This window comes from Monomorium pharaonis, chromosome 1 (genome assembly GCF_013373865.1).
Source record: "Monomorium pharaonis isolate MP-MQ-018 chromosome 1, ASM1337386v2, whole genome shotgun sequence".
NCBI lineage: Eukaryota > Metazoa > Arthropoda > Insecta > Hymenoptera > Formicidae > Monomorium > Monomorium pharaonis.
This window is the reverse complement of record NC_050467.1, coordinates 10,222,971-10,238,278: the sequence shown is the minus strand read 5'-3', so window position 1 is coordinate 10,238,278 and position 15,308 is coordinate 10,222,971. Positions and strand designations below refer to the sequence as shown.

At 39.2% G+C, this 15,308-nt stretch overlaps 1 protein-coding gene across 3 annotated transcripts in view; it reads left to right on the top strand.

The window, feature by feature from the left end:
• The window catches only part of LOC105835075 (voltage-dependent calcium channel gamma-2 subunit), a 281,672-nt gene that overhangs the window by 179,829 nt on the left and 86,535 nt on the right, over positions 1–15,308 (top strand). For all 3 annotated transcript variants that reach the window (XM_036283197.1, XM_036283184.1, XM_036283189.1), the window contains one exon: positions 15,053–15,296. In XM_036283197.1, the coding sequence (XP_036139090.1) occupies positions 15,053–15,296 (244 nt within the window). The remainder of the gene's footprint in view (positions 1–15,052; positions 15,297–15,308) is intronic.

Below are 15,308 nucleotides of genomic sequence, written 5' to 3'. Positions count from 1 at the left end.
TATAATAACATATGGGTTCCATCATTCTCAATTATTAGCAAAACGAGATAGTAATCTCGCGCTATAGGTGCTGCGCTAGAAGTAGTGTCGCGTTATTTCTTTAGTCGCGTCACACTCAATAACTGCCTCTTCTGCGTATATTTTAATATTAAAACATAAAAATGGATTAATCTTAATTATATAATACGCAACGTATTACACGATATAAAGCATAAATGCATATATATAACAAAAGTAGCATATATATACGTATGTGCCTACGTACATTTTCATTGTTACAAATGCGAATATAAATTAATATGAAGCAAAATATTTTTTAACATTTAAAACTGCAAATACAATATAACAAAATATATAATATCAAGAGAAAAATATAAAACATAAACTGCAATAACTATTTGCATAATTATATTATTTACACTATATGCACGTAGCACGCTCTGATAATAAAGATAATGTAAGTATATAAGTATATAATTTAATTTAATTTGAAGTTTGAAAATACATTTATACGGATGTATATATACATTTTGCATACGACACGGACAAATAACTTTAATATCAGTGTTGATAGAGGGACCGGTTGTTTTCGCGCAAGTGCATCACGTGAGGCTTCAAAAAAATATCCATTAGTAATAGGAAGGAGATCTTTGATCGTACATCTTGCACACGACAACGTATAAATATAGTAACAGTGATAGACGGATCGGTTGTTCTCGCGCAGGCGTGAGGCTTCAATAAAGCATCATCTCCTTCCTATTACTAATAGATACTTTATTGAAGCCTCTCGCCTGCGCGAGAACAACCGATCCGTCTATCACTGTTACTATATTTATACGTCGTGTGCAAGATGTACGATCAAAGATCTCCTTCCTATTACTAATAGATATTTTATTGAAGCCTCACGTGATGTGCTTGCGCGAAAACAACCGGTCCCTCTATCAACACTGATATTAAAGTTATTTGTCCGTGTCGTATGCAAAATGTATATATACATCCGTATAAATGTATTTTCAAACTTCAAATTAAATTAAATTATATACTTATATACTTACATTATCTTTATTCTCAGAGCGTGCTACGTGCATATAGTGTAAATAATATAATTATGCAAATAGTTATTGCAGTTTATGTTTTATATTTTTCTCTTGATATTATATATTTTGTTATATTGTATTTGCAGTTTTAAATGTTAAAAAATATTTTGCTTCATATTAATTTATATTCGCATTTGTAACAATGAAAATGTACGTAGGCACATACGTATATATATGCTACTTTTGTTATATATATGCATTTATGCTTTATATCGTGTAATATGTTGCGTATTATATAATTAAGATTAATCCATTTTTATGTTTTAATATAAAAATATACGCAGAAGAGGCAGTTATTGAGTGTGACGCGACTAAAGAAATAACGCGACACTACTTCTAGCGCAGCACCTATAGCGCGAGATTACTATCTCGTTTTGCTAATAATTGAGAATGATGGAACCCATATGTTATTATATATGGGTGGATTCGGCTTTTAATGCTCTTTAATTTTTGTCCTTACAAAATTTTTAAAATGTTGTAAAAAAGGGATGGGGGGTGGGTTAAATTAAAAAATTTGAAATTTTTAAAAAATATAAATATACTGTTGTAAAGAGTATAAAATGCCATAAAACTTTCGTACAGAACATTTTTTCATAAACCTTATATTTTCAAAGATATTCGCAAAAAACGAAAAAATGCGTTATTTTCGAGGGGTGGTTTCAACCCCTAAATGTCGAGATACGCAGATAAAAAAAAATATGGGTCTAATATTTTCTTATGTTCTATAACATATCCGAAGCTCATTAAAATCGGTGAGGGACAGTTCTGTCCGTTCCCTTGTGAGTGTAAAATTTGTAGTAGAGGCTAAGTAGAAATGCAGAGTAAAAGAACAGGTGATGATGAGATGAGACATGGAAGATGAAAGACTGATAAAGTGAAAAACATATAGAGTGAAAACTTTGAAAAACTTTTGAAAAACTATGAAAAACTTTGAAGCCAAATAGAAGTAACTTAGAGATAAGATAAGACTAAATCATAATTCTGCATTGTATTGTATGCATGCATCTATTCTTAAGTACTAAAACCAAGTATTCACGTAAAAAGCAATATAGTACGACTATTCGACAGTAATCACAGGCTCAGACTCATTCAAGAACGTGCGAAGGAGAACCTTAAAGGAATCCAGAGAGGACGTGAAGATGATGTGGTCTGGGAGTGAGTGCCAAAAATAAATAGCGGAAAAGCGAAAAGAGTTTCTGTAGGTAATAGTACGATGAGAGGGAATGAGGAAGGTGGAGGACTGGGACGTGAAACGATCAGATCTCCTGACCAGAGGGTCAGGGGGGGGGGAAGTTCACTTAGATACGAAGGGGAGGGTAAATGCAGAATACGGTAGGTCAAACAGCCAAGAAAGTAAAGCCTTCTGTTCTTAACAGAAAGCCATCCCAGACTGCGTCGGTATGGCGTAATATGCTCATTCCGTCTAAGATTGAAGATAAATCTTATGCAGCAATTGACTAAGCGTTGCAATTTAGTATTAAGTTCGGAGCTTAAGCCATGATATACTAAGCAACAGTAGTCAATATGCGGAAGAATGAGGCTACTAACAAGTTTGATCCTAAGCTTGGTAGAGAGAGCATTTTTATTGAATTTGAGTTTATATAAAGCATGATGAATAGCCTGAGAGATGTGCACAACATGTTTTCTCCATGAGAGGTTTGAGGTCAATGTGACACCCAAGTTACGAACCTCATTGACGAAAGGTAGTCTGGTCTGGTCGACAATGACAGGTGGTAATAGGTCTAAGTCGATGCCTCTAGAGTACCCCTGGCTGGCAAAAACTATAACTTTAGATTTGGCTAGATTTAGTTTAAGTCCATTTGCTCTTGCATATTCGGAGATAGCAGTTGCATCCTTGGTGATCCTTTCCAGGCCATGAACTATCTCTTATCTCTGCGGGTGAGCAGGAAAGATATATTTGGAGGTCATCGGCGAAGAGCATATGGTTGGAGAATGACAAAACCTTACTTATGTCGTTGATGAAGAGAGAGAACAGTAGAGGGCCAAGAACGGAACCCTGCGGAACACCTAGAGATGTGGGCAGCCATTGCGAACAAATCCCAGAATCATCCACAACAGCCTGAGTTCTGCCAGTCAGATATGAGAAAAGCCAGGTAAGAACCGTCACAGAGAAACCAAGGCTTTTGAGTTTGGTAAGCAAAAGAAGATGGGGGACGGTGTCAAATGCCTTGCTGAAGTCGAATAAAACCAGGATGGTAGCTAGTCTGTTATCAATACCTAACCTGATATCATCACAGACACGTAGAAGGGCAGATTGGGTGTTGTAACCCAGACGATAGGCGGATTGTCTGTGATCTAGAAGACTGTACTCTTCAATGTAGTCTGTGATTTGTTTGATCACTATTCTTTCCAGAATAGCGAACAAGAGCTCGCTTCCAATCAGATGGGAACACCGAAGAATTTAGTGAGTGGTTAAATAAAGTAGTGAGTGACAAAGCAATGCCGGACCAAGCCATTCGTATAATAGGAAGAGGGATACCATCAAAACCGGAAGCGTACGAATGAGGCGGTCGAGAGGCAATAAGTTTGTACACAGCGCTAGGCGAAACAGTGGAAAAAGAGAGCTGAGGTCGACTAGTAGGGTAAGAAATTAGAGTAATGGCTGAGGAAAAATCGTGATAAGACACCGGCGAAGCACCGGAAACAGAAGCATAGTAGTAATTTAGTTCATCGGACTTGAATAAATGAAGAGGAGACACAAAATTAGATTTTGTGAGACCAAGTCGAGCGAGCTCCTTCCAGAGCTTCGCCGGGTCAGTGATATTGTTAAGAGAGGTGAAAAGAAATTCAGCCTTGGCACGCTTGATATCGGCATTGAGTTGGTTCCTAAAAAGTCTATACCTAGCAAACCCGAGGAGGCTGCCCGACCGCTTTGCTTGTTTATAGAGTAGATTACGGTATTTTAGACGGGCTTTAAGTTGTACTGAAAGCCATTTGATAGGAGGGCGCTTGGTCACGATCTCACGAGCAGGTGCAAAAACATCCAATGCTTCAAGCAGAGTACCAGACAGGAGTTTGCACAATCGAGAAACATCCACTCCATCGGACAGAGAGTCAAACTCGGACTGAACTTCAGTCACCTTCTCAAGGATAAAACTGAGAGTCGTCCCTATTGATGTCCCTGAAGCAGCGCCGCACCATGGATTGCGTAATATTTGGTTTGGAATGAAAGGAAAGAGAAAGATGAAGGAGATCATGACCAGCTATGAATGGAACAGGGGACTTGGTGAAGGAGAGGATCTTGTCAGGATCATCGATAATTAAAACATCCAACCACGAGTCAGAGATGGAGGTGTGATGCGTAGCCTCCGAGGGAACTATGTGTAGAGATAGACTAGATGCAAGTTCACGCAAGTAGTTGGCTTCAAAGTTATTCATTAACAGGTTGCAGTTCAAGTCGCCGCCAATGACAATATTCTTATAACGATGAGAGACGGCAGTAAGCTTATCTACGAAGTCGTGAAAAAGGTGGCCTTTAGGTCTTCTATAGATGGACGAAAATAGTACAGCTTCGCCAAGAGGTAGACGAATTTCAATGATTAGAAATTCAGGGCTGCTGATATCGTTATCATTACCGTTACTACTGGACGCCGCAATGACTGTAGCCTTGAGTGACCTGTGTATATAGCATGCAACCCCACCTCCAGCGCGACTCAAGCGGTCATTCCTGATTAGGAAGTATTCATCCATGCCCACCAGGGCATCAGAGACACCCTCATGAAGCCATGTCTCGGATATGGATATTACATGGTGGGAAGCATTGTGGAACTGAAGTCTGATAAGGTCTATGTGGCCACGCAACGAGTTAGCATTGAGTTGAGCGATGTTAAAACAGGAGGATTGAAGGCTAGAAGAGCATGGTTTAACAGAAGAAGACAAGTTCGAAGAAAGATTTAGTCAGACAAGAGAATCCAGGTCCGCCTGAGAGGCGATGGGAGTGCTAGGCTTACCATCAAAATGTCGGACATAAATATGCCCGCCGCTAACCCAGACGTAACGGTACGACTTCTCACGAGCCACACGCCTGGTGAGTTTCAGCAGCTCATAGACCTCTTTAGGGAGCAGTTCATTAACATAAATATTGCGATCGGAGTCGGAGTCACTCACCTCTCTCAACATCAGCGCCCGTCGCACTCGCTTCGCAGAAATAACCTTGTTACGCACGGCGGAGGAGGTCAAGGTTACAATTAAAGAGCTGGTTGAATGGGCGTGCAGTGGTCACGAGGTCAACGAAGGATGCGAAGGCGATGCATGGGGCGCCACAGGCGGCTGGCGGCGACCAGCAGCCCTAACATCTAAGACGTGACAGGCAAGGTCGGAGACACCGAGCGACTCGAACACATTACGAGCTAATATCGGCGGAGTTGTAGATAAGGAATCAGGTATGCCCGAAATAATAAGCAAGTTGTCTGTTTGCGAATTAGAAGCATGACCTGATGACCCCCGATCCTGCCTTAAAACACCCACATCACGCACGAGGTCAGTGCAGCATTGCTCAAGTGAAGCAATACGCTGACTGTTACGTTCCACCACGCCCGCAATGTCACTCAGCCGGTCAAGTTTCTCACGCATTTCGTTGTTAGTTATGCGTTGTTCATCAGCGAATGCAGAGAACCGCTCATTGCACTCTCTCAGTTGCTCAACCAGCTGCAGCAACAATGCGTCCGTGGTAGAATTGGTTTCTAATTTCGGCTGCAATCACGACGGCACAAGTGACTCAGCGAGGGGGCACACAGAATCAATTGCACAAGCCAAGTCTGACATTTGCGCAGTCCCTTCTGCAACTGGAGTAGAAGGCGCGCTTAATGACATTGCGAGCGCCTTGCAGCAGGTATCTGCGTACTTATTGACGGAATATGATTTTACACACCCGGGGTGAAACGCTCTCCGACAGTCACACACAATCGATGCGGTAGCAATCAGCTTCTTACACCTGGCGCACGTCGGCTGCATTAGTATGTAGAGAAGTCAGAACAACTATTAAAACTATTAAAACTATTACAAATGACCGAATAAAGTGACACCACAGTAACACTCACGTACAACGTGAAGGTGGCACACTTAAAACAGTGTTCGACGATTGTTATAAGTTTTGTACGCACACAGTCAAATACAGTCAACACTTCACAGTTTATAGCAAGGTTTCAAACTGAACGCCCGTTAGACGCAGGAGTCACGCGGAGATCACGCAGCAAAGATGGTACTCGGGCCACGCAGCGAGACGAAGCACTGTAGAAGAAGACAACTGACGGAGGTAGCGCGTGCGCAAAAGTGAGACAGCCAATGAAGATGGTAAGACGGAAGGAAAGATCCAAAGTCAGTCGACGCATCCAATCAATGAATTGCCAAAATGAGCCGAACGAAAGCCAAGTGGACACTCACCATAGAGGGAAAGTGTCAGAAAAGTGCGCCTCTGACCATGCAACTGCAAAAAAGCGGCCCTGAGGGGCAGTAACCAGCAGTAAAAGCACAAAAATTACGGAGCGAAGAACAGTACGTCCGCACACTATACTCACCAGAGGGAGAGAGGGAGAGAGGGAGAGAGGGAGAGAGGGAAAGAGGGAGAGAGGGAGAGAGGGAGGGAGGGAGGGAGGGAAAGCCGGAGACCGCGATGCGACAACACTCGCCCCTCTTGCCCCCACGCTTGCCGCCGCTGAGTCGGCGACGAGAATGACGCGTACGACGAAGAGAGAGATGAAAAACAAGAGAGCGCGCCGCGCCTGGCTCTCGCGCAACACGTTTGAACACGTCCCGGCACGTTCGAAAGAATGCATCTTAACGGCCATCAACGTGGTATTTCGCCGTTTGGTTTTAATGTAAAATGAGCGCGTATCTCGATGCGGGCGAATAACCAACACTTGTATCGTATGAAATTAGGAAGAGACAAATGAAATTCGAAATAGTACGTGTAACCTGGCATTGAGATTGATAGCTTAAAGAGTTTGGAATTGATTTTAAGAATCGTCGCTTGAAAGTATGGTGCGACTGAATGACTTAGCTCTGGTCTTTAGCTGTGGCTGCACGTCCTTCTCGCATGGGGTCTGCGTTGACCTTCCTTCTCGCAGGGGTCTGCGTCGACCTTCCTTGTAGATGTGGGCTTCGTTTCCCCACTCTTATCCGAGTCGTTGCACTTACACTGATTCTATTCGAAACGCTCGAACCTCACAGGATTGCACCAAAAATTGTATCGTCGAAAAGTTTTTGTTGAGAATAATTTGGTGGATTTCATGTGAATGGGTAAAGATTTAAAATAAAGTACACAGTTTTTGAGCATAGAATTTTATCCTTTATTCGGCTCTATGAGGAAAAGCCTTGCGGCATAAAAACCCCAGATAACGAGTTGAGAATTATGAGTTTACAATGAGGTATGAACAAACGATATTGTGATACAATCGAGAAGTTCGTAACGAGTAATTGTTCGCTTAAAGCACTCGAATAAGAATGAATTTTCGGGGCCCCGAATACGAATAGTCGCATAGCTTTCGCTTCGCGTGAGTGTAATTCCGCGGGAAGATCCCACGGGTGGGCAGAAGCCCCGTATGATTCACCTTGCTTGCGTCTCGTTTACTAAGAAAGAGATCTAAACCGATTGAGAAAATCACGCTTGACAGAACAATCTAGAATTTGAATGGATGAATATCGATATGACTATCACACTGTGAGGCCGAAATGCACTCGCGATCGCGTTCACTGAAAAAGTAAGTAAATCGTGAGCACGCGGTCCTCTATTTATACTGATCGGCGATACCTTTGGTCCGCCAATCGATTGTCGATTTCTGAAAAGTCTCGGGATTGGTCGCAGCTCCCGGCTGGTCTTCGACCCCCCGCTAGGCGCTGATTCGCGCTGGCTGCGCCAATAAAGAGATCTCGCACGTTCGGTGTTCCGTCATCAAAGTTGAATACTTTATACGCTTCTGTTCCGTCGAAATATTGAAACTCGCGGAACACTACACTGTTTCTCAAAAATTTATACTTCTTTAAAAAACATTAGAAAATTTTATCAATTAAAATCGAAATGACAACCAAATAAAATTTTTGTGTCAACTTTATATTCTTAATTAAAAATTAAATAACTAGGATATTTATATTTTTAATAAAATTATATGACGTACGGGTGCATGAGCAACGAAGGTTGTATAATGTAAGTACCGTGCAGTAAAAAAGTAAAAAATAATTTTATAATTTTTATTCATTTTTTCCGTAAAAAAATAGCGCTATTATTTCCACACTATTTTGCGGTAGACAAGGATCACAAGGATTAATTTTATTAAAAATATAAATATCCTAGTTATTTAATTTTTAATTAAGAATATAAAGTTAAAAGAAAAATTTTATTTGGTTGTCATTTCGATTTTAATCGATAAAATTTTCTAATGTTTTTTGAAGACGTATAAATTTTGTTTCGAGCATATGATAACAGCTTCTTTTAAAATTTATAATGAGAATTTACAACGTTTAAGACTATCATCAAAAAAATATTTTTTATTAAAAATAACCGTTATTTATGAAAAAAATAAATTTAGTAACGCTTCTTTAAGCATTAGAACTGATATTTTTTGTACACATGTATGTACACGTACACACATACTTTTTGTCGTTAGAAAATTTTATTTTTATTAAAAAAAGTAAGAAACTATCATAACTCGAAAGGAAAATCCAGCGTTACGGGTCGCTCGTACCATTGCCGCTTGTTGTAACAACTCCCCCCACGTGTCTAGCAGTGAGGCTCAAGCGTTGGGGGGGGGGGGGGCCGGGCGCTCGGAACGCTTGCATTTGCCGGTAGGCCGGGCTAATACAATAAATTTTACAAGCCACTAACTCGTTAACTATTGCAAAAATGGAAGAATGGTAAAAGGACTTTTCTGTTCAGTTTAATGCGTTCTACCTGTTCATAAAGATTGCATAAATCTTTACCAAATACCCTATATATATATATATATATATGTATATATATACATATATATATATATGTATGTATATATAATTTTTCTTGCTTAGTATTTTTAGTAGTGCTGAAGGGGTTACACTAATCTAGACGGTCGAAAAACAGGCCTAACTTTGATATTTTATTCCTCCTAAACGGGTAGTGGGAATTAAATGAAATTTTTGGTGATTATTGACTTATGTTTCGACAATATAAAAAAAATTTTTTTATTAAACAATGGCGACGGAAAGCAGAAATATGGCCGCCGACACACATTGAGGTTTGGAAAAACGCATTTTGCGGTGACCACTGTCCCGTCTAAACGATCCATCTGAAACAAAAAAACAAAATGGTGTTTTTAAGTTAACAGTAGTGGTTTGTCGGTGACGATCGCCGATTGTCGATTTTATCGTTTGTTACAAAATGGCGATGAGTTGAAGTTAAAATTAAAAAAAAAACGAAAAATTTTTGTCTTTTTCATTTTTTTATTTTTTAATGAAGACCGATTAAAAAAAAATAGATCGTCACCGACAAAAGAATGTTTCTGAGAGTATTGTGTAAAAATTTGAAAACGATCCATCCATTAGTTTTTGAGATCTGGTGGTCACCGACTTTGAAAACCATGTTTTGAGAAAAACGCGTTTAAAGTTTCAAGTTTAGTTCTACTATTGTTAATAGCCGAATTTTGCACTTTACCTCTAGTCGACAATTCTGGGGCCATATGAGATTCCTTCCACATCAATAACAGCAGTGCTTTGTGAAGACTTTTGTTGACAGCGAGCAATCTTTTCTTCGCGCGTCGCCTTCTGCGCTCGTACTTCGGCCACATTGATGCGCGCTCGGTCTTGATTTTCGCAATATGCAGCACAATTCTTTTATTATCATTAATAAATATGCGGCAGCATCTTCATTAAATGTGTATGCAGCAATATTGGCAGCAATTTGCACAACGTGTGCACCGCTGTGCTGCACTTTTAGCGCTATGCGCCAAATCAGATTGTTCAAACTTTCGTTAACGTTTTGCGTAAATCCACCAACGCATTTCTCCAGTAAATTATCACTAGAAAGTTGTTTTCAAATATTGGACGAATGGCTTTAATCACATCATCGTCCAGTGGCGATTTATGTTGATATTGCTCCAATTCGAGCACTCGAACGCTCGATCCCGTTTTACTCAACTCTCTGTAATTCCGGCATTTTTTCAGATATCAACATAAAACTTTCAGGATATATTCTCGAAACTTGAAGCTTCAAGAAAATGTAATAAAAAAAAATCGATTTTTTTTTCCGCTAGGTTGGTGTAATCCCTTAATGCGTAGTGTTTTTTTGTGGGTAGGCTTTTTTGTAAATTAGTGTGTAATATTTATATATATATATAGATATCAACTATATCGTTTTGAGTTATAGATTATCTCTTGACTATACCATCGATTTGGTGAATCTTCTTTTTTTGTATATACACGTTTTTTGTGTTCTCTTTCTTTTCTTTTCTCTCTCTCATTTTCGCGCTTTATACGATTTATGTGGACGCGGATTGTCCGTCTCTTCCTCTTTATCATATAATTAACAGGAATAATTTTCGGCAGTTGTGTAAAGTCGGATCCATTCCGCGTCTATTTTCTTAGATCGCCCGCGTTGGAGCATCTCGTCAAATAGTAATATCTTATTGCCGATTTTATAATTGATTTCTTTTACGGTTCTATCGTAGTAATCCTTCGCTTTTTGCTTCTTATCATTCATATTGTCTCTGGTGATGCGATTTGTGGTTTATATTCTCTCCCGTAGTTTTTGTGTGTAGTCGTCCTAGCTGTATGGTTGGTCTAGTTTGATTAGCGCTGTCGATAACTCAGCGGGATGGCCATAAATTAGTTAGAAGGGAGAGTACCCAGTTGCGGTGTGGGGATGGTATTATATGTATAATTTACGTAAGAAATTTGTTAGTCCCAGTCCGCCTAATCTTTATTTATGTGTATTAGTACCTCAGGTATTCAGCCAGAGTTCAATGCGATCTCTTGAGCACACCATTACTCTCGGAATGATAGGCAGTCGTTTAAATTTTATTTATTTTAAACAGTTTGCAAGTATTATTAAATACTTCACTCATAAAGTTAATACCTTGATCCGTCAATATGCATTCCGGAATTCCAGAACGATTTTCATCACAAATTTCTTACTTACAGTGTTTGCTTCCTGGTTCGGAATTGACAAGAGTTTACTAAATTTCGTGAGATGGTCCTGGAATGTTAATAGGTACCGATTTTCCTCATCACCGTTAACAGTTTTACAATATCTAGAACACATTTTTCAAACAGTCGATTCGGTATATCAGTGATAACGAGTGGCGCTTTGCCTCTTCGAGAGAGCTTATTCTTCTGGCAAAGCTCGCATTTCTTCACGTATCTTTCTACATCAGCTGTTAATCCATGTTAGTCATGTTTCAAACGTATTGTTTTTATCGTTCTCTCGATTCCCTGAGTCCTCCTGTGGGTGCATTATGATACTCGTTTCTCGGATCTGCTTTTTATCCTCTTCGGTATATTCTCGTACTTTCTCTTTACTTTCTATTTGCGTATTTAATTGTACATCATCTTTTTTGAACGTGAAGACTTTATCAATGTTTTCTGTAACGTGAATCTGTTGCTTCAAGTTCCGACTCAGCGCGTCGGCATTTGCGTTCGCTCGTCCGGTCTTGTATATAATTTTGTAATCACACTCTTCTAATTTTAGTCGCCATCAAATCAATCGTGATCCGGAGTCATTTACACTAAATAGCCATATGAGAGGCTTGTGGTCGGTCACGATTTTAAATTTGACTCTGTATATGTATGGTCGGAAATGCTTTACGGCACACACTATGGCTAGCAGCGGGAGCGGTGCATTTGCATACGGTTCAAGTAGACACGATATTTTGCGCACCATTCATTTGTACACCGTTCAATTACACACCGTTCATTTGCACACCATTCAGTTGCACACCATTCATTTGCACACCATTCATTTGCACACCGTTCACAGTGAGAAATAACCAGTGTTGTAATAAATCATTAAATAAATAATCAGATCAAGATCTTTATCAAAATATTAAATCTAGATCAGATCACAGATCATTTTTCATACATTTGATCTAGATCATAGATTACATTAATTTTGATCTAGATCGAAAATCATTTCTTTTTTTTACTTGACAATTTGGTAGGAGTCGGAATCGAAGTTTTTTAAACTTCTTTAATGGGCTTTTAGGAATGTCCCAGAAATCTTCAAAGGAGAAAATCTTCGATAATTTCATCTTATTACTCCCACTCTACGTTGAAAAGAAGTTCTTGCCGTCGGAGATTTTTTTTTGAAGATTTAGTGATACGCATGCGCAGTAGAAAATCGCACAATTCACGCGAAACTTGAAAACAAAAATTTGAATTAATTAAACAACTATTTGTGACATTAACTTTAATAATATAATTATTTATAAGTATACATATATAATTATACATAAGTAAATTAAAATCTGCAAGTTAATTGGCTACACATTTCCCAGATCGCGAACTTAGACCAATAATACAAGGAAATTAGACTTTTTCGAGAAAAAATTGTAAGAAGCACTTTTATTGCAGATTCTTATTCGTAAAAATCATACAAACATATTAAACAAAAATTCAACTCGGAAAAAGTTGGACACAAGGACCAAGTTCTAGCATCGCGGACTTTAATCTCAGAAATTATTGACCTAGAGTAGAGGTTACAGTATAGATAGTGTGCGCGCGAAATCGTTTGCCGACGGCAACCGTATGCGCTAGAGGCCGGAACTGCTCAGAGTTGAGCGCGGATAACGTGTTGCGCGAATCCGAGGATTCGCTGGAGGTTCCACAAGCACGAATGAAAACAGGCAGGATTGGTATTCACAGTTAGAAGCACCATTTATTTCTCAAAGAACATACTTAACCATACAACTCGCGCGAATCACGGAAGACGCGAGCGTGCGGGAACGCCGAGTCAATTATAAACGATCGGAAATCTTCGGGTCGAACGGTTGTCCTTTCTGCCTTGAATTGCGCGGCGGATATCTTGCCGGGCGCTTGTCAGGACACCCCAACGGGACGGAGATCTTGCGCGCGAACGAGACCGAAAAACTGATCGCGAGGCAGACGTTCGATCGCGAACACGAGATCACCGTTGCTTCCCGCGACGTCACAACGCACACCGCACACTCGCGATTTCGCGACACTTTCACAGTACAATAGAGAGATCTTAACTCAAACGTGAATAGAATTCGAAGTTGATAATCTAGCCGAGGGATACCCCGAGTACTGAACGTTAGGTTTTTAGAAAAGGCGAAACCCGAAAAAGAATTGAGAGAGGCTTGGCGAGCAAGAGCAGGCACAAGACTGACTCAACTTCGCGCCGAAATTCGGTAACGCGCCTTACTCTCCCCCGATATTCGTTGTTAGGAGGAGAAGATCGGGAAAGAGCAAGCAGCCGATCGGCCCGGTACCTCACGCGATCACGGCGTGTACGTGTGAAATCCACGGGTCCACGCTCCGGCTCGGCGAGATGAGATGACGAATTCCCGATAACAATTTCACGACTAGAGACAAAAAAAAATATTTTTGTTTATCGGAAAACATTATGTTAACGGTCGAATCCCAAACAGATAGAGACCCTCTAAAGTCGAGTCAAATAATAAAAAGATCTAATTTTTTATAGATCAAGATCATATAATTTAAAAAATCTAGCTCAGGTCAAAGATTATCGTAAAAAAAAGATCTTTATTAGATCAATAGATTATATATGTTGATTTAGATTAATGATCTAGATCATTTGATCTAGATCGTTTACAACACTGGAAATAACTATGCCAAGGGCACCCTACAAATTAAATAAGTGCAGGAGGGGGGCCAAAGCCCTCCTTGCACCTCCTCGTGTGTGTGTGTGTTTGCGCGCGTGTGTATGTGTTCGTTTTTGTGTCCAACTGAACGGTGTGCAAATGAACGATGCGCAACTGAACGGTGTACAAATGAACGGTGTGCAACTGAGCGGTGTGCAAATGAACGGTGCGCAAAATATCATGTCTAAAAGCACCGTGTGCAAATGCACCGTGTCCATTTAAACCGTGTCCAACTGAGTGCCATCCCTAGCAGTTCCTTTTCGATGGTACTGTAATTTTACTCCGTGCGATTCAACACAATGTTATTTTAATTTTATTGTATTTTTATTTTAATAGTATAATATAATATTATATAAGTTAGCGCGACTGTTTCACTCACAACAAACTTTTGTATTTGAAGTTTTTAAAAAAACGTCATCCAAAGAAGTTATGAAAGATGTCAAACTGTAAGGCGCCATCTTGAGGCTGCCATATTGAATTAAAAAAAAAACTTTAATGAGGTTTATTAGAGTAGATATCCATGCCACTTTTAAGCGTGGTCGCGATGCTCTAGCAAAACGTTTTTTCCATTTAAAAAGCGGATTTTCAAAAAAAAAAAAAAATCGTGTAAAATTTGGTTTAATAAGAAAATCACCATAATTTTTCATTTTTGTATTGTATGTCAATTCTGACGATGTCATTCGAAAGAGCAGGATTTTTTCTTTTGGAAATAATATTTAAATTTTTTTTCTAGGCCGAATACATTGAAAGTTATTGTGCTAAAAGTAAAGTACAAAAAAAGGTTTTCCCATCCTTAAAGAGTTAAAGGATTAAATGACTGAAAGAAATGTTAACACATATAATACATAATATAATAAAAAGCGCTTTAATAATTTTTTTTTTTTTACTTTAACTGCTTACTATGTTTGTTCAGATCTGTATCGCAAAGTAGTCGTTTACATACATTTGTAATGCATGAATAATTATAACCTGTAACCACATCATGTGATTAATTGCAACGCCTTGCAATTATAATGTAATCAGTTATAATATATCGACAATTACAATATGCTTAAACGCGTTGTTTAATTAGAGCACATTAATCTTAAGTTATAAAAAGTACGAACTATAAAGATGTTTTTTTTTTAATAGGTTATCTTTGAAAGACGAATTCTTCTGAGTTGCACTGCTTTTGTGGGACTCTCAGTATGCATATGGTCTGTGGCTATAGGAACCGATTATTGGTTTACCTTAAAATCGCCAGATAATCAAGGTTTACTTTTGAAAAGTGATGATAAAGTTAGAAGGATACTGCTCTACAAACACGTAGGCCTTTGGAGAAGCTGTATTATGGGATTGACATCTAAATCAGAAAATTCTACTTTGGTACAGTATTGTAAGTGTAATT